Consider the following 21195-nt stretch of genomic DNA (forward strand, 5'->3'; position numbering starts at 1 on the left):
GGCAGGCCTGGCACTTTCAAGCATTCACGACCCCGGAGCCTGCACATGAGCCAGCTCACCGACTTCAACACTTCATCTGATGCCCGGAGGGGGATGAGGGCCGACACCCTGCCTAATAATGCAGACACCGGGATCAATAATGCTACAGGTTGACATAGTTGTTTATTATGAGGCGCCAAATAAACATTCAAAACCGTCGAAATTGAAATGTTTATCAAATTTAGTGTTCTGACCAAATATTGCACATTTAGAAAGGCCAAGGGAAGTTTCACATTTTCTAAATGTGTTTTTACAAAAGATGTTCACTCTTACAGATCGTGATTGTTAAATGCGCCGTGGAGGTCCGCAAACAGGTGTAAAATATCAGAATATTCTTAAGGATTCAACTTAGCGCACTGGGGGCCCGATTGACAGACGTTTTGCTGTGGTAGGTGTGACTTACTGTTGTAGTTCCGCTGGCTTAATACTAAATCTACAAGATTTCACTCAGTCACTTTTACGGCCATGCTGCGTCAAAACCCTGCGCCTGCTTGAAGCAGGCGTAAGGATTGACGCAGCATGTTGGGAATAGGGGCACCCCGAGCCTTGCTGGAGCTGCGTCGCGCTTGCGACGCGGCTCCAGCAATGCTCCGCCTTTCCGCCAGGGGATACGACATGCATCCGCCCATCCATGCGCCACAGTGCGCTGCATTGTAAATGCGGCGCATCAGTGGTGGCGCATGGGTGGGCAGATGCGTCACAACTCTTCTGGCGCATCCCTGATGATTAGCAGAGATGCACCAGAAGTAGTAAATCTGCCCCCTGGTTTTTCTCCAGGGATTCAGTATTTATCCAGTGATGCTACAGGAGTAGGTCACACCTATTCACAGACACGTCTTTGTTAATAGGATACTGAGAGTTTAAAGGCGATTCAGCGCAAGAGTGTGTTAAGCAAAGTAATCAGGGTCATATTTATAAAAAAAAGTCACGCAGAGCCACCCTGCTGCGCTGTGTGACGGGGAAAGGGCAGGAATGCACCATATTTAACGTATTATGACACATCCCTGTCTTTTCCCAGTGCTGGCGCACAACGTGCTGCCTAGCACCAACGCAGGCCCCCCTGCAGTATCGTACAAGGGTGCCTGGATCGTAAGCAGGATTCTTTTGTGGAGAAAGGGACACCTTCCTTCACAAAAACAATCCCCTGAGGCATTTTCCTCTTTCTATGTGTGATGCAAAATGCAACACACATAGAAAGAGGAAAAAATTAGGAGAAATAAAGATATCTATCCTCCTTATGCCTCCCCTGGGGATGCGTAGTATTGTGACACAATCGCAGGTCTACCAATAATGGTATATCTGGCAATGCGTCAAAATCCACGGATGTTGTGTGGGAACACCCAAGCACAATCCAAGGAACGCCTCCCTGGGGCACTGTAACGCAACACAGTGATTTGAGCTGCGTTGCCCTACTCTAGATTTATCATGCCACTCAGGGCGACGCAAGTGGGTCTTGTATGCTTTGATAAATCTTACTTATGAGTTGCGTCATTCTTGCGCCCCGCTGCATGTTGCAAGGGTGACGCAAGTGGGTCTTGTATGGTTTGATAAATCTTACTTATGAGTTGCGTTATTCTTGCGCCCCGTTGCATTTCGCAAGGGCGACGCAAGTGGGTCTTGTATGGTTTGATAAATCTTACTTATGAGTTGCGTCATTCTTGCGCCCCGTTTCATGTCGCAAGGGTGACGCAAGTGGGTCTTGTATGGTTTGATAAATCTTACTTATGAGTTGCGTCGTTCTTGCGCCCCGCTGCATGTCGCAAGGGCGACGCAACTCATTGGTGAATATCGGCCCTCAATTTCTCCAGGTATTACGATGCCCCATCACATGGCACATAGAGGAGCCTAACAGGAGACCCAGTAGTGACACCAGGGGAGGAGCACACATATATGACCACACACATTGGCCTCATAGACCCGCAGACATTCTAAATCTACGCCTTTGTCCGGCCCAAATATTACAAATACATTGATGGAGAAAAGCTTCTTCACAGGTTACAAATGGCTCCTACGCAAATATAGAAGTGGCAGTTTTTAAAGATTGGACTATGAATTGCAAGTGAGCAAAACAAACTACATTTTACTGGTTAACTAAAAACATAAACTCAAACTAATAGAAAATAGCTGAGGCCAATACATTAGAGGCAAGGGGTCAGTGTCTAGGCTCAAATGGAGCCAACCAGAGTGGAATCCATAGAGTTTACTACATGTCCAAACGGTTACATTCCAGCAAATGGAAAGAGTATGGGCCATTTGTGATTGCTTCATTTTTTCCATCACGCACAGTAACATTCTCTCTCATACAACAGCCAGACGCTAGCAGATATTGAATAACTGGCTGGAACCGACGCAGAGAGGACTGGGTTTCTTGTACCAGCAGTCGCGCTCTAGCAAAAAATCATAACTGCTTTTTTCAGAGCCTTATATGATGAATTTTGCAAAGACATTAAAAAAAATCCGTAGTTTGTCATTTGAATTGTATATTTCTGTGGTTTTGGTGACTTTTCCGACAGTGGAAAATATGCAAATATTCTTTGAAACTTAAGGTACGAGTGCACCTTTTCCCTCCTCTAAAGTGTAAACATTATTGCACGCGGTGCAACACCTTCTCCTGTATCCCCTGAAAAAACAGGAGTGAAAGGAAATTGTCCAGACCTAATTTGCTCCCTTGTTTCAGCAGATGTGTACCATGAAGCACAGCTGCACAAACTTGTGCAAAAGACCACATGGGACGTTTATTAATGCTGATAAAATTACAAGTATGTGCACGCTCATCGCATTTCCAATGCCCACCTCGTTAACGTTTCCTGGAAACACTAACGGTCCCAACTCTAATTCTTCATTTAAGACAGAGGAGCCGCACCCTACTTGTGCATATTCCGTGCAGCGAACTAACACAACATGATGGGGCCCTGCAGAATGTAAAGAGGTGCCCCCGAGTCCTCCACATCTCACAGTTATTCATTGGCGTTCAGCTGAAAATATGAGGGTGCCCCCCTCCTCCACCACCGAGGCTCCTGTGTCCTGCTCTTGATTCTGGGCTCATCTAATCCCATTTGCGGTTAAAGATGTGCACCGATGCTGGAACCTGGTGGTCTTGTTTGTGCTTGAGAGGACAGCGTTTTGTGCCTCTCTGCAAAACTTAGGGGTGTAAGATTTTTAGGGGCCTCCTTCACCACGGCAGGGGCTGGAGGGGCCTGTGTTGTGCCCCTGATTACGCCCATCAACCCCATCTACGGGGCAAATATGCAGTGATGGTGGAATCTGGTTGTGACAAAGTAAGAAAGCAGAGATGAAAAGAACATGCAAGAGTGAGATGAAGGGGCAGGGAGTGTCCGGTGGTGGACACAAGAGGCAGCAGGTGGGTTCAAGACGACGGACCCTCAATGTCGATAGCGCCGGCCGCGGGCTTCTGAGCAAACCTTTGACCATCAGCTTCTATTCTGTCACAAACTGGGCACTGTGCTGCAGTGTCTTAACTGATTAGGTTGAAAGGTACATAACAGAATTGTTAACTTGCCTTAGAAGATCATTTTAACTCATGACCTCTCAGTAGGGTGACCAGATCTTGAGAACCAAAAACTGGGACATTTTAGGAAAATAAAAGAAGGACTACAATTTTTCATCAACAGAATGGTGCAGAATGACAGTTCTCATCAACATAAAATCACAGAAAAGGCATTAAGAAAATGAATAAAATGTAATTTCTACAGCCAGCACAATACATATTAATTAAACTGCTTACTTATAACAGCTGCTCACTAGCACAGCTTTATAACACCCAAAAAAGTGTCTCTCAATTTTTTCAGTCGACCCTCTCTAAAAACCGGGACATGAGCCAAAATTACCGAAATCTGCCGGGACAGCCGGTGAAAAACCAGGACTGTCCGGGCAAACCCGGGACGTCTGGTCACCCTACCTCTCAGCCCCCAGATATCTCTAGTAATTAACACACTGTCCAATGGATTTGCAAGTAAAACCTTCGCTACCTCTGTCACTAAAAGAACTTAACTTACACCTTTACTACAGTGAACTACATGAGACTTTCAGGGTGATGTACTGCCACGTGAGATATAACACTGGAAGACATGTCTCACCACATACTCTTAACTTAGGAATGTTTCTGTACTCACTGGGAATAGAGTAACTCTACGGTCTTAGTGGGACGCGGCAAACCATAGAGCCCTGTACAGGACGCAGCAGTGACAACGGTCACAGGTATGGAAATACACATGTTGCTGCTTTTCTGCTTTTGTTTCACATCATCCAGTGTCATATAAAGGGGCTCAGGAAATATGGAAGATTATTAATGGTTCCTGTGAAATATAGCTTTTATCCCCATAGCGTCAGTTACAACAGTCTCCGTGCCATTGTCAATTTTATATTGAACATTCTATTCATGAAAACTATACAAGTTATGAATATTTCACATCTAATTGTGTTCTTAACAAAGCAAAGGGTGTTTTTTCTAAAATTCTACATTATTAACTACATAATTAAGTATACTTGTCATCTTTTACGATTATAGCAACTGGAATATGGTTGCACATCCAAAACTGGTCCTTAAAGTAAACAAACACGTGTAGGATTCTGTATAAGCACACTATGCTGGTAATATTAGTTAAGTAAATGTTGCCCCACCATCCGTGCATAGATGTCCTTGGAATGGCTGCACAAACACTCATTTATTACATATGAATATAATGAAGAGACGACTCATAAAAAGTATATTACGCCTACTCCAAGACGAGTTTTGACAAGCTGCATAGGGCCTTATTATTTTAATTATTGATATTACAATGTTATAATCCACATCATGGTTCTATCAGAATTACAGCTCAGGAACAGGTCCAAATCTACACCAAACGAACCAACGGAACGTCGTAGGCACTTCTATATGTAATTTACTTTCATACACGTAAAAGCGCTGTGTATCCTGCTCGTTACACCACCGTCCTGTTCACACTTTTTGTGTATACTAACTCCATGTTTTCGCATTTGGACCACTAGGGGATCTTTATCTCAAAAACATCACTTCTTTAGCTCTTGGTGCATTACTACCAATATACTTTCTTTGACCTGATATGATCTTTGACAATATCATACGCTTATTTGATAACATGACTTTGATTGATAAATGGTGACATCTATTTTTATAGCCCTGAAGAAGTCCGACGGACGAAACGCGTGTTGGCTGTTTGGGTGCTCCCATCACGCTATTCATATTTTTCTTATTATTACTACCAACAGCGAGACAGCATACCCCAGTTTCACTTACAGTTTTCAATAAACATTTCTTTGAAAAAAGCAACCTATTTCAAGGTTAAAGCACCCACAATAGAACAGGTAATATTAATAATAGATAATGGGTAACATATCCGTGTCAAAGCAAAGGTGCCATGGGCCCTAATGCAAGCAAGGAAACTGCCCCATCCCCTGGCTTGATAATAAAAAGCAGACTCATGGGGGCAAAGTGGGCCACTCACACCCCTAGGACCTGGTGCCATCGAACACCCTACACTATTGATATCTACGCCCCATATGTAAGTTGGTCCTAAATTGGTTTTAAAAGGTTTTTATAAAGCACTCGGGTTGGTAATTTTGGGGATAGAACCCCATCAGTGGTAATATATGTCAATATGTAGTACCCCTTATGATTGTGAAAGGGTGAGTGTGTGTGCGTAAAAACTATTGGAGAGAATACATGCCCACGCGCAGGTGTTCTCTCCAATAGTTTTAATGCACACACGTGCAGCCCACAATCCCCCACCACCCCACTCCAGTGCTCCACACTTACTCAAGGCCAGGCTCAGGAGAATGGCTCCCAGGAGCAGTCTTCCCATGTCTGCGGAGATGGCTTCTCGTGCCTTACCACAGGAGGTGCAGCGAGAGATGAGAGGGCTGCAGGCGGACGGCCTCAGCCCCCCGAGGCTTAGAGAGAGGATGTGATGTCAGCGGTGCCTTCAGTAGGACCAGTGCTACAAGATGAAATGCAGCGTTCAAGGAGGGAGCCACACACATTTGACTTAAAACTGGCAATAAATGGCTTTATTTTAACATGAACTTCTATTAATGCAGCCCTTTTGGAAACTACGGGGCTTATTTACAAGTCCCTTGCACCACTTTTGCGTCACTTTTCCCATGTTAAAAGTGACACAAAAGTGGCGCAAGGGGCTTGTAAATCTGCCCCTACATCTTCATTCAAACAGCTGGACCTTGACATTTAATGGCTGAAATCAACTACATAAATCCTATTCATTTTGTATAGCATTTAGGAATATTTTAAGCAGCATCTATTATGCCAGATAGGAGAACTGAGGTGTCTACACACAGCTTTATCAACTGAGGAAGCTGGGATCAAAACTCCGGCTCTCTAGTACCAAACATAAGAAATCTAATCACAAGAATATAGCACAGTGCACCCCTCCCTTGCCCCCCCAAAAAATAATGGCATTATCTTCCATTTCAGTAAGCACCTTTTGCGACGATGACAAAACTGTTGTCAGTCTGCCAACATTCACGAAATGTTGCACTTAGTAAGTATATGCAATAAATGTCGTGAACAATAGTTCGAAAAAGTTCCATCTGTTTTTTAGATTAACTCTTAGATTAACCTACCAAAGGAAAAAAAAACTTCCCAACAGCTGCCCTGCGTCTCACTGCGCAGTCTGTGCGCAGGTGAGGGACGCGCAGCAGCCACTAGGCAGGTGCTTTGTTTATTCGCCGACTCTGTGCACCAGCTCTGGTGAACCACCTGGAGGGTCTACGATGAACCCACCAGGGTGGGGGTCCTGCGGCCCAGAGACCACAGGCATCTTCTGTACAGTTTGTGCGCTCCTTTCCTAACCGCAGGGTGACTTCCTCCCTCAGAATGCTGTCACAGGCAGGAGCGGATGCTACAGCGGGGCCTTACTGTCTACAACACTGCCAGCCATACAACGGGTGCATTACAAGATAGAATGATTCGGTGTGTACCCCTGGCTGAGCCGTCAATTGCCCATTTGAAATGGACCTGCTGTGTATGACCCATATAGATTGTCTGCGCCTGTTGAGGCTCACCACACCTGTTCTCCTGCAAAGATCGGGCACTGAACTCCACCAAAGATAGACTAGTAGCAGAGGAGCAGCTGGCCAAACACAATCCTTCCTTTCAGAAACCATGTCCACAGGAGCGGCTGGTCACCTTTCAAAGTGGTAGGGCAAGGGAAGTGCCCCACCACCTCCAAAAAATCAAAAACACATTTTCCCTCCCTAGAAAAGCCCATAGTAAAAACAAATAGCCCCTTCCTCCAAAATAAAGCAAACAGTACATGCACTACCCATTTTATTAATTAAATAAAACTGAATTGTACATCCCGTGGGCTCCACATCCTCCTCGCTGTCTTTCCGATGACTGTGGAATGAAGAACCCCCTAATAAATCCGGACGCTGCTCTCATGCTGCAAAGCAGCACCATGATTGGATCGAGCGGGTTGGCCTAACACTCTTTCGGGCCCTAGAGGCCTGTGCTTGGTCTCCGGACAGCTGGGTGGAGAGCTTCAAAGTGCCCATGTCACTTTGGCCGGCGCAAGACTACCAGCCAAAGTGACATGCGCACTTTGAAATGTGTGACCACTACTACTCCAGTCCTCTTTCTGCCTATCAGCAGCATAGGTTAGTCAGGACACGCCCTCCTGGCTCGTAGGCAGGCCGGGAGCTGTTGCGCTCCTTGGTTAAAAATAAAATGGCAATTAAATCATTTCATTGCCATTTTATTTTAAACACTTTGCGTGGCTTGCAGCGGGCGGGTGGGGATGACGCTCCCCCGTCCTCATAAAGAAACCGCCATTGCATGTCCAACACATTTAGTACCCGGAGCCCCCGATATGACTGGACCCCAACACCACCCAAACGAGTTACCAACAGGACACACGGGAATTTTAGTTTGTGAATAATTTTATTCTACTTTAACAGAGAGCAGTTTGTGCAAATTTAATAAAATTCAATACAAGAAAAGATACATAGAGATCATCAAAATGATATGCAAATCAATCATATAACAAGTGTCAAATCAAGAGGAGAACAAACCATCAACACAATAACTTCCTGTGGAAATTGAATAACAGTATCCAGACTTTTCCCCAAGGGGCACCTAGCGATCCTGTACACCATTGGACCACTCAAGGTGCAACCACCTGCATCTGCGAGGGGCGGTCCCATGCCCTCTGTACCCTTGTCCTTACAATGGGCACTGCCCCCAAACACCAAGCTCCCCAGGGGCTGTGGAAAAGGTGGGCAGGAGTAGGGCACCCCGTGCTGACCCCCCAACATCTAACTGTGTGCCCTAGCCCACAAGCTGGTTTATATCCTCTGGTTGGCCCGGGACTGCCTAATCTTACCCCTTGGTACTGTAGCGCCGGTCCGCTCCGTTGTTGTCAGGATGGCCAGGTGAAGAAAAGGCCAAAGCCAAAGGGCAAAGGGTCTTTATACCCCACCCTGGCCACCCCGGCGACAGTACCCAGCAATGATGCACTTCCGGCCACCCGCCATTCGTGCGGTGAGGTGCCGGAAAGCGTTAAGGCCGGATCCGGTTTTGGCCGCCCAAGGCCGGCATCACGCCGGATCGCGCGAGTCCTGGTCCATGGGGGCTCGTGCCCTAAACGCCGTGTCCATTCCCCCATTTTGGGGGGATGGATGCTCTGTCCAAATGTAATACCTCACTGGTACTGTTGTGCGAAACCACTACATGCTTCAATGGCGGACCTAAGCAATGCTATGGACAACTCTCCATCATCACCTTAGGTGAGTTCTGGTTGTCCACTCATGAGTGACCTTGACCCTGGAGAGATAGGATTGGTAACTACCACTGTCCACCAGGGTTTATGATGTTCTGTCTGGTGATTGTTTTAGTCTGACAAGGTGTCGACACTTTCCCTATTGATTGGACCCTATCAGGCTGATGATGAAGCCAAGCTGGCTTAAATGTACTCTTCTTCAAGCATGTTACGTTATGTTAAAAAAACTTGTAAAGCGCAACGTGTACCCGGAGGTGTCCTGGCATAGAAGTGGTGCTTGAAGAAAAGCAGCACTGTGGTGTGGGAACAATGGACAACCGCACAGCACTAGATTTACAGAGAGTTGTCTGTTGATTGCGTCCTCAGTGGTGCCCATATGAAAAATGGTTGTTTAGCCCAATGCACAGCCTTGGGCTATGGTGAAAAGGCACGCAAGCAGTGTTGCACAGAGGATTTGTTACCAAAGCAACACTCTTCAGTACAATTTTCTACGCTTCAGACGGGGCAAGCCACATTAAATGTGTGCTTACATATAAAGCACACATCTGAAAATGTGTAGGTGTGCTACAAGAATATTGGGTTGCCCTCTTGCTTGCGTCTGGTGTCACTTGTCGTTAAGTTTTGACACAACGCCAGGTCACGTTATCTTCATTGAGTAGCTTTTCATCAAAATGCTTGCTGTTTGTGCTGTTTCGACCCAAACATGGCCTCTTTGCATTAATTACCATTGGGTTGAGCGGGTGGAAGGGCCAACTTTGCACGCTATAGAACAGTAGCTCACAAAACTTGATTGACGCTGCAATTTTATCGCTTGGCCTTGTACACGTTTCCACTCACCACATAACAAATCTGGCTCAGAACCTAGACCAATGGTAATATATTCCTGCATATTTACAGAGGGGATGAAAATACCCAATTGTAGCAGATATAGAAAGGCTGTGCTCTGGTCTTGTCAGCGTGTTAGTGTTTTTTTTAATTACTGAAAATAGAAGAAAAGACGCGTAAGTGATAAGAAGCTAGAAATCCAGCATGGTAGTAGTAGTAGTAGAAGTAGTAGTTTATTGTATTAATCAAAAGATTACAATAAAAGGTATCAGTTTTAGAATCATAATATTTTAAAATCAAAGCATAAAAACAGTTAGCTTGGATCTGGATACAGATGAGATCCGTTCAGAGTATAAGGCAATATATTCAAATCACAAAGCTGATGTCTTATAAGCCTGGCCTAAGAAGGTCATTGTCGCTATCATTGCACTGTTGTCCCTGACACTCTCACAGTATCTAGCAGCTCATACAGTAGATTTGATTTTGCCTTTATGAGAGTCGCTGGCTGATTCTTTTCTTAAATGTAAAATTTTGGGGCAGTGCACAAATGTGCCGAGACATATGATTTTAAATCAATGTACAAAAGTAATTTGCTTAAATCTAGATACAAATGAAATCAAATCAGAGTATAAAAACAATTTACTTAAATTACAGAATGAATGCTTTGTAAGCCAATGCTAATATGATCGTTAGCGTTATTTTTGCGCTGTTTTCCCTGACACTGTCGCAGTCTCGAGCAGCCTCTACAGTAGATCTTGACTGTCATTCTAGGGTCTATAGAGGATCATTTTTCTTGAACATGAGAGTGGGGCAAACGTACAATATGTGCAAAGACTTGTATTTTGAGATGTGTGTATAAACAACTTGCTGACATCTAGATACAGATGGCATCAAGCCAGGGTATATAAATAAGTGCTGTATTTATGAAGTTAGTGCTTTATAGGTCGGTTCAAAAATTTCATTAGCATTATTATTGCTCTATCAGCCCTGCCAAGTGTCACACATCTGGCGTAATGCTAACGCATTTTAGGTGTATTTCCTGCATTACCGCAAGTGCACAAAGTTATTATGCGTTATTGTTGCATCAACTTTGCATGGCGGCCGGTAGCTCATTTCCAGTCGCTGGAAAGAAGCGCACTTCACTGACAGAGACAGAGAGGGCTGAGGATCCCAGCAGCAAATAAGATTACATGTTATGCCTACAGTCTGTGTTGGCCTGAGCTGTTGCCATGCCTGTCCTGTCCACTTTTGTCTCTACGTAAATGGACACCACACTGCCCCTGCGACCTGCCTCATTATCACGATGCCAATCATCCGCCTCGGACGCACACAGTGTGCCGCAGCCTGCTACTGCTGAAAAGCGATCCAAGGGAAACAATACTTTTTATCATGGTTCACCTCACTGCGTCGCAGGTTTCCTGCACACCCAGCCCCCGGATCACGAACATGAAGCCAAAGTAGGAGTTGAGGGTATCAGTGAGACAAAGATAAAACATTTTTTTTAAAAATAGTAGCAGGAGGGAGAAACGAGGTGAAAGAGAGATGAAAAGAAATAGAGAAGAGAAAGGAGACAAGACATTAAGGAAGGAGAGAAACGTATACAGGAGGGCAGACCAAGCAAGGAGACGATGGGGAGAAAGCGGAAGAGATAGGGAGGGGAAGGCGAGAAGAGCAAATAGAAGAGGGTGGGGAGAATGCACAGAAAGAGATAGAAGTATACAAAGAGAGGAGCGAGGTAAGAAGAGGGAGGCTAAAGAAACAGAGAAAAAGGGAACAAAGGACTAAATCTAGGAGCCTACCGCTCTCACCTCTTGGGTAGGACTCACAGACTTTGTGCTACGAGGGAGGGCAGGTGGAGCTATAAAGAGAGGAAGGGGAGAGTGACGCACAGATAAGTAGTAAAGAGGCTGTAAAGAGAGTGATAGGGAAGGAGAGATAGGAAGATGAGTAGAAAAGACAGGGCTAAAAAGAGGGAGGATGCAACAAGAGAGATAAAGAGAATAACTTCTGGAGACTGGTATAGTTGTGATGTGAGCTACCAGCTTGAGCTGGACCACGACTGACAACTGCTCGGCTACCCGGGGGTGGGAGAGGGGGACATGGGTGGTGGGGACCGCACCATTCACAGGGTGTCTGCTGCTAATTTACATCAGTTTCTTACCATCACCGGTGTGAACAAGTTCACTTCAGCTTCTGCCATGTCGTAACAGGTCAGTCATCGTCTCCGAGCCTCACCCTAAGTCACAGACCTCCAGGGCCCATCATCTGTGTTTCTCCCCCACCCTTTGCCATCACCCAAAATGTAATTCCATGTCAGATTTAACAGCAGCAACAACTAATGTTAATATTTGACAGAGATAGAAACATCACAATGCAACTCAACACATCACTGCTGGGTATTACTCAAAGGCTCTACGGTGCTACTGTAGTTTATCCTGTCTTCCTAACCATTGCATCTAGACCATAAACTTTAACAACCAACATTAAACTATAACTGCTAGAATGCAATATAATATTAGCTAAAAATCCAATCCTAAGAGCACACATGATGGGGCATGTGCTATTTCTGGCCGTAACATTGGAAAGCAACTTGTTATGGTGCTTTCTTGTGTTGGAAATGCAGCTTTACCTCACCATAGGCACGTTAGAAAAAAGGAATTAGGTTAGCGACATTGCATAATCGCTTATGGAGCATTGGGACAGTTTTGAGTCAAGAAATTGGATAATTCATGGAACGCATCTAATAACAAGCATAACTGTTTGACTGTTGTCATGCTAAAGTGTCATTCAAAGTGAATGAAATGTCACACATATGCCACTGACACTTGCAAATGTGACACACAAGTAATCTGAAAACTTGACAGCTATGTGCAATCTAGAGCGGAACACCTCCAGGTGTTGTGCTTGCGCGTTCCAGCATTCTTTATTACCTTATTGCGTTAGCAACTGAGTATGCCTGAGACTGAGAGACGGTATAATCTCCGAGTTGCACTTGCTATGCTATAGACTTTGCTTATTTAGGCTAGCGCGGGTCATGAATGATCAGATCCATGAGATCATCTCCTAGCAGCCGCAGCGCTTGCGTGCCCTCTGTGTCGGAGAGCTGCAGTCACGCAGTCTGTCTCTGGTTGGTGCCCTTCCTTCCATTTCTGCTGCTTTGCAATAGTTTTAAGATCTTCTTAGAGTTTCTCGTTGCTAAAATGGGTTTAATTTCTTATATTTATATGTTTCCCTCATCTTCAATGCTTGATTTATCTCACAAGAAAGTGTCACTCATAGTCGTTGAAATGTCATTAATACCTACTCTGAAACACTGGCAGCTATGCACTATCTTCCCCGACACTAAAACATGCAGAAGGGATTCGGTTGTGAGCCCACAGAGTCGACAAACGGTTTTGTCTTTGAATACTGGGTTGCTTTTTTCCTCAAATTCATAGATCGGGATATAAAACAATCTGAAACTTATAAATTTCATTTTAAACTACCCAGGTACCTTTGACCCTAAATACTCTTGGCTTTGCCAGAGTCCCTCTGTCTAATAGTGAAAGGTCCACAGAGTAAATTTTTCCAGGCCGGTCTATTCAGCTGGTCCTGTGACACTAGGTCGGGTAGTTTGTAAATTTTTACATTTGAGTGTAAGACATGCAACTTCAAGTATTTATATGTAGTTTTTCATGCTTTATGATGGATTAAGAATTTTAATGATGATGGATCCGCTCTTGCACAGTCACAGAAGTAGTACAAAGTGCTTCTGTAATTAAGTGATTTTAGAAATTTTAGAAGCAATTGTAGCCTGATGACACAATGCGTAGTAGCTGTACTGAGATGAAGGTGATTTCGAAAACGTTGCATAAACGTTTTATCAAGACTGGCAATGGTTTTGTGATTTAGCGCAGGAGATGCATATAGCAGGTATGGAATATGTTTCATATTTAATGCTTTCAATGATGACTTTATTGGTTTACCGCCAAATAAGTTTCCAAATTGTATGACAGATTTAGTGATGATGGTTGACTTGAGCTTTCTGATGGCTAAATGGTTAGACCATGATATTTTGCTGTCAAATATCATCCCAAGATAAGCAAATTGTTTGACCATTTCAATCGGAGCATCTCCTAGGGCCCACCCCGCGAGCTTTAATTTCTTTCCAAAAGCTACGATCTTCGTTTTTGAAAGATTAGCAATTAATCTGTTCTACAAAGTGAATTTGTTCAAGTGGCTTAATTGATATTGTTGGCGTTTTGGCGTTTGTGACAGCATCACCAAATCTTCGGCGTAGGCCAAATATGGAATTTTTGTACCTCCCAACTTAGGTGAAATGCTCTTATCTGCTTTGCTATGCTGAAGGATTTATGAAGCAGATGGCGACCCAAAAGCATTCCATCGCTGGCAGACACAGAACCACTACACCAAGAAGAGAAGCGTTACCTGAGAATCAGTTCCTAAAAGGCCAGGTATTAAGGGATTACCACGTTAAAGCCAAAAGACCGTCCTCCACTTCAAGCCCTTCTGATCATGGGGACATAGCTAAAAATTAGTTAGTGGATCTGAGAAGCCTTTGAGGAGTAAGGGGCGAACAGCTGGCAAGAGATGGGAGGGTCACTCGGATGAATGGGGAATGGGCAGCCAGTGGAGATCGATCTGACCCTGTCTGAGTGATTCATACATATGAATACCCAAGAACAGTTATGCAGCTGCATTTTGCATGACTTGGAGTTTACGAATAACTGCCTTGGGAGCACGTGGGAAGACCGAGTTGCCGTAATCCAGGCGAGAAAGAATCAGCACCTGGACTACCAGCCTCCGTAAAGGCCGAGAGAGAAGAGGCAGAATCTTACGAAACATGTGCATAATTCTAAAACAAGAGATTAACAGTTTAGTAGCCTGACTTTCCATGGTCAGGATTTTTCCAGCCATACCCCCAGGCTTTTTATAGCTGGTTTAGGAGCAGGAGACCAGCCAATCAAGGGCCCCTTGGGATTGGGAATTATTACTGAGAATCATATGCTCTGTCGTGGCTTCATTCAACTTAAGGCAAAACTTGTTCAACCAGCTGGCCACCTATTCTAGACATGGTCCCAAGGTGGTCACTGAATGGTCCATGTCTAGGGCAAGAGAAAAAAACAGCTGGATATCATCCACATAGGAGATGATGGAAATCCCAAAGCGAGTTATGATATCCGCCAAGGGTGGCAAGTACACTTTGGACAATGTAGGACTAAGAGAGGACCCTTGTGGCATTCCACAGGTAACTGGTAGAATAGCAGAGGAACAAGTCTTATCGAAAAGCCGGAAGGATCTATCCTTTAAAAAGGAGCCAATCCAATCAAGAACTTTCCATATGGCACCAGCCTTACGAATCCTCTCTAAGAGTGTAGAGTGGTCCATGGTGTCAAAGGCAGCGCTCAGGTCCAAAAGAATAATCGCTTCTGAAGCCCCTTGATCAAGTCTCGTTTTCACATCTGACTTCAATGACTCAGTTAAATCGTCGATGTACAAGGAAAATAATAAAGGGACCAGAATACAACCTTTTTTTAGGCCATTCTTGGTGCGGAATTTAGATGTCAAGGTATTGTAGGTGGATAACTTTACCTGCTGCCATGTGTCTGACTGTAGTTCGACAAGAAAATGCAACAAACAAAAATCATGTATCCACATTATGAGCTTAGCCCATAACCTTTGCCGATTCACTTTGTCAAATACGCGGGAATAATCCACAAAACAGGCATATAACGTTGATTTCTTTGTTCATTATTTTCTTGCAAGTAAAGTCACTGCCTTAATGTTGTCAAAAGTTGAATAACCAGAGCAGAATCCGGTTTGTTCTGATGGTATTAACTGTTGTTCCTCGACCCAGTTCTTCAGTTTATGTATTAGGTGCTTCTCTTCAAAGTCTAGGAGTGCTATTAATCTGTAACTAGTTGGATCATGCGTAGGGCCCCTCTTGTAAACTGGATGAGCAACTGCACCTTTCCCAGCATGGTCTATATCTACACTACATCATCAGGACCATGCTTCAGATCAAAATCTCAAGAAATGATGCCTGAAAGTATTAACATTCTGTGGCCTGAGGTTTCCATCCACTAGTATTAGGCTTCCTGCAATGGTGATGTCAGCGGGGTGCTCTTCTGACTAATGTTCTATGTTGCTGAGCTGTGCCTGTCCGGTTAGACGGTGTTGGCATAAGCTTGTCCACAAGAAAATGCAGCCTGGCCCCTGTCTTTGTTACTACTATAGTGCAATTTGAAATTAAATGCCCACCAAAAGCAGGGAAAAGCAAATCTGCAATCAACAGTTTGCTGCTCTACCATGGCTTGGTCTGAAATGGAACAGCAAGGTCCTGAGCCGGTAAGGCTTCCCATTCTACGGACAACTAGAGGAGAGTATAATTATATAATGTAGTCTCTCTACCCAGTTTACCATTTGGGAGGAAAATAATTCTGGCCACTCTCGAGTGCAGTCTCTTTTATGTCAGACCCTTGAGTCCCAGACTAAGACTGAAAGATACGAGCGTGGCTGCTGCGCCACTAGTAAGCACATGGGGGCAGATTTACAAGCCCCTTGCGCCACCAACATAAATCCTCAAGGACTGTATCAGTGACAGTATTTCAGGATAACCACAAAGAGACGGTTTAAGGCATGGGCAAAGTGAACCATTGCCCAGGGCCCCATCTTCCAAAGCCACCCTGGGAAAGTGAACTTTCTCTCTCTTTGACCTCTGTTTATTCTATTTCTCTCTCTAAATCTCTCTCCCTTCTTACCAGCCTCTATCTCTGACTCAGTCTCTCTACCCCAGTGGTTATTTTATAAAAATAAAAAGTGCTGGGGCTCTCCTCAGGAGGCAGCGCTAAGAGGAGAAATGTGCTGGTGCAAACTGCCTCCTAACTAGACCCACATATTATTCTGGCGAGGACTTGGCCTAATGGCTAGAGCTGCCACTTACGGAGCTGGAGAACAGGGTTCAAGTCTCGGTGTGGCTCAACATCCTGTGATTCTGGGGAAAATCAAGTGCCTTCCAAATGACTGTGTCCTTAACTGGTGCTGTAAGTGCCTGTGCTCAGCACTGCTTTCCCCAATATCCTGGGCAAGACGTGTTTCAACTGTTGTTTTGTGACCTCGTTAAAGTTTAATATATCATTTAGTAGTGTTTGGCATCATGCAGGTTTGAATTAGCAGGAAATGGGTAATCCAATTCAAATTTTCTGCTTACAGGGGTCCCAAAATATATCTTGCCTGGGGCCACCAAAGTCCTTAAGATGACACTGTAATCGCTAACTATGTAAAGAAGTTCTATGTAGACTTATTATATGTATATTTAATTTACGGAGATAGTCTGATAATCTGGGCCTCCTCTACCCCCACTAGATCTATTCTGGACATCTTTGTGTCTTGGTAAAGCCATTGAATGAGCTATTTTACAGTGATTGGAAAGAATATACAACATTGATCTGATCAGTTGGGTTGAAGGTCATTAATATTGGTTTGATAATCAATATTGCTTTGCGGTACAATCCAAATGAAAGCAGGTATAGAATCCTTTCTGAGAGAAGTTTATCAGTCGATCCCAGTTCTTGGGAATTAACTACTATTTGCGTTCTTTTTCAACCTTTATGAAGGGATGAGTAACTTCTTTTATCTGTGGATATCTTGAAGGCTGACTGATTTGAAGACAGTATCTCAGATACTATGGAATTTTCTAATTTTTTATTTTCAGCACTTTGGATCATATTCTGGCAGAAACCGGAGGCCTGTGCATCTTCTGTATGTTAGGGGAAGAGCCTATCTTTTATAAGGATTTCAGAATGTCCCTATTGGTTCCCAGTTAATGTCATTTATTGAAGGTTGTGCTTCAAATGGGTAATAGATTTTCAAGATTTTATGGTTGAAGAAGTTGCTAATTTCTTCCCACTGGGATACAGAAGGGGTAAGTGAGCGGGAGAGATAGGGTGGATGGGAAGCTCCTTTACTATTCTGAAGAGTTCCTTAGAGGAACTACTATTTTCCTCCATTCTTTTGACAAAATAGTCTTTCCTTGCTTTTTTAAGTGCTTTAAGGTATTTGTTTAATTCTTCATTATAAATGTTCCTGTCCATTGTGTTTTTTGAGTAATTCCACCAATGCTCAAAGGATTTACACTTTCTTTTAATTGTTCTTCGTTCAGGTGAATGCCATTTTTCAGAAGGCAATCCTCTAGTTAGTTTAAATGTTTTCAGAGGAGCACACTAATCAAGAGAATTCATAATGGCCAAATTTAAATTTTCTGTGGATTGGCCAATAATGTCTCTTGTATGTGAGTAGGTGGCAAAAATGATTTATCAATGATTTAGAGTTGCTAAGACTCCACAGTCTTTTCAGGGTCATTGTAGATTTGGCAGGATTTTTTAACACTGCAGGAAGATTAAAAGAAAAATGGTCCGTCCAAGTTAAAGGATCAATTCCGAGAATTTTAGTGTATTCAATATTTGAAAAGAGAAGGTCCAATGTGTGTCCAACTATGTGAGTGGGTCCGTTAATCCATTGTTAAAATTGAAGAATGCGCATGTCATTCTCTCATTGCCCAAAGAGAGGGTCTTCTGTCTTTTCAAAATGTAAATTAAAATCACCAATATCTAAATATTGGTCATGTTTAGAATGAGAGAGGAAAACTGTGTGAGTAGATGTGCACTAAATTGGGCATGGTTTCCAAGTGTTTTATAAATAACCACTCCCCCAAATATCTTCAGTTTATTCACGTATAGGACGCACTTTCCCTGTTTGAGCTGTGGCACCCCTCCAAACAGGTGTGTTGTGCAAAAACAGGGCAAGAGCACCCAATTATGTTGAATGAGCTGCCCTCAGGGCAGCCGCAAACTCATGCTGACTTGGGGGCACACCTGACAGTGCACCTCCTGATAGCTTCTTTACTTCTGTGGCTGCGTCCATAATACGGCACAAAGGTAACGAGAGTCCACCATTTGCTACACCCTCATGCAAATGAGGGAATGCCCTCTTGAGATTGCAGTGATGCAACATATGTATTACAGAAGCGGCCCCTTCTGTAATACCAAAAGTACCCTGGGGGCACACGGAGAAAGCGCAAACACCTGTTGCTCCTCTCGGGGCACTTCTGTAATAAGGGCCTTGTTAGGAACTGCTAGTAATACTCTAATAAAAGTATATGCACATTGCTGAGCTTGCAATGTCCCATATATATATATATATATATATATATATATATATTACCTACTGGCGGTCGCCAGTAGGTAGTTATAGTTAGGACCACGTTTCCATAGGAAATCCGCAACATTCTATTTTGAATAACTTTGGCGCCGGTCGACGAATCCTCGCGAATTTTTCAAAATAGGTGGGGCGCTACGCTCCGCTCCTACCCTGAAAGTCTCGGGGGGATTCGTCAAGCGGGGGCTGAGATAAAAGGGGGGTCCCAAAACGCGTTTTTCCCATGCATTTTTCCATAGGACCTTTAGACAGGGCTACAGCCCGAACGGCTGAACAGAATTTAATGACATTTGGCAGAGAGGTAGTCCCCAGGTCAAGGAAGTGCCTTTTGTAGGTTTGGTGTAAATCTGTTCAGTAGATTCTGAGAAAATAGCCTTTAAATCAATATATATATCTGTGGCAGCTTACGGTGTGCTTACCGTGCGCTTACCGTAAGCTTACCGTACGCGTACGGTGGCGTGCGCGAGCGCGATTCTGATTGGCTCTTAGTTCTTAGTAAACATTCGAATCGGTCGAAACCAGGAAGCGGCGGCCGCCATTTTCTCTCTCGCTTCCTGAGTAGGGCAGCAAAAACCAACCCCAAAAATGTGTAAAGAGGCAGTTTAATGAGATCCTAACCACCCAGCATTGATACAGGGGTCCCCAAACCACCCCCAAGCCCAAAAAAGAAAAAAAAATTTTTCCGGAAAATCGCCGATTACGCTTACCGTACGCGCACGGTAAAAAATAGTAAAAAAAAAAAAATTATCCACATTCTCCCCACCCCGTGTTCAAATGTTGCCCGACGGACACCATTTGTGCATGGCTTATCATAGGTAGGAAGTTAACAAAGAATACATTTCACAAAGATGCGCAAAATATGTCCACCATGTGCGCACGGTGCGCGAAGCGCATCGTGCGTACATGGCCCATCCCGCTTAACGTGGACGGAACGAACTGCGTTAACTGGGCACGCACGCCACGAATGGCGTAAAGTAACTTAGCATTTAAAAAACCTTGCAAATTCACTGAAAAAAACATAGGTTTCACACATGTTATAGTTAGCTGGACATTTTACTGATAAAAAACCAATGAAATTCCCCCGTTATAGTTACTGCAGGCAACTATAACTCACGCGACCGCAATCTTCTGCTGATGACATATGTGTCTTTATGAAAAAAAAATATTTGTAATATATGTAAAGCTAAAATTTAATGGAAGAAGACATGGGCAAATAAGTGTCTAAATACAGTATTAGCATCAGCAGAGGATTGCGGTCGCGTGAGTTATAGTTGCCTGCAGTAACTATAACGGGGGAATTTCATTGGTTTTTTATCAGTAAAATGTCCAGCTAACTATAACATGTGTGAAACCTATGGTTTTTTCAGTGAATATATATATACACACGACTTGTTACAAAGTGTTCGTTCATTATATGTCCATCGAACAATAAAGATAGTCAAAATGAAAAGAGGACTATGAAACAACACCATCGTCATGTTCAGCGCCATCTTGATACAGTATGGAATCATAAAGTAAAAACCACATCATAAACGTAAAATTCATTTGATGATTTGAATAAATGAGATCTTACAATGCTTAGAGAGACTTCTCAAAATATATGAGCGTGTCGGGGGTAATGACAGTTAATAGCCAAAGTAGATAACAATTAAACTGGTATTCAACCCTTGTTAGTGGGTATAATCTGATTAGTGCCGTGTGAATGGAAAACTTGAGTGTAACTCCCTGATTAGTGGGAACGTGTTGTAAACATCAGTCCTGTCTTATAAATTCATAATAAAGGAACAAACAACTAAGGGAACCTCGGATTCTCCCAAGTGAAGTGCACAGACTAACAAGTGATAAACATATGTGTATAATACCATAAGAAAATGACTAAATACAAGAGGAGAAATACACACATCCTCGTATATTCCTTGTCTTGGTGCAGAGAAATAGAAGGAAGAATTTCGAAGAAAAGTTAAGGGACAGATTCCGCCCTCTTGAGACATAGTCCCTTCCTATCCTCCTGGGAGAGAGAGAAAAGAGAATAAAAGACTTATGTTAACTATGGATCGAAAGGCCGGTGCAAGTATAATTATTAAGAAAACTCTCAAATGTAGAACTGTACAAAAATGTAGTACATAAATAATACATGCAAAAAAATATGCAAAAAAATACAAGAAATATGTACAAAACAATATATGCATGTATCCTTGTATAGGACTATGTTGTTCCAGGTTATAAGCCGGTACAGTAAATATCATCTGTCATCCCTCGCAGTCCTATACACTAAAAACATGGAAACCCCGGTTATGTAGGAGCTAACTGGCAAGAGAGTTGGAAATTATTCTTCTTGTAA

General features: G+C 43.5%; 1 protein-coding gene across 1 annotated transcript in view; it reads right to left on the reverse strand.

Annotated features, from left to right (window-relative positions):
* The window catches only part of CD8A (CD8 subunit alpha), a 55017-nt gene extending 49000 nt beyond the window's left edge, over nucleotides 1-6017 (reverse strand). The window contains exon 1 of the mRNA XM_085642639.1: nucleotides 5837-6017. Coding sequence (XP_085498765.1) covers nucleotides 5837-5882 — 46 coding nt within the window. The 5' untranslated portion in view covers nucleotides 5883-6017. The remainder of the gene's footprint in view (nucleotides 1-5836) is intronic.
* Between the last annotated feature and the right edge of the window lie 15178 nt (nucleotides 6018-21195).

The sequence above is a fragment of the Triturus cristatus genome, chromosome 2_2 (assembly GCF_964204655.1).
Source record: "Triturus cristatus chromosome 2_2, aTriCri1.1, whole genome shotgun sequence".
Taxonomy (NCBI): domain Eukaryota; kingdom Metazoa; phylum Chordata; class Amphibia; order Caudata; family Salamandridae; genus Triturus; species Triturus cristatus.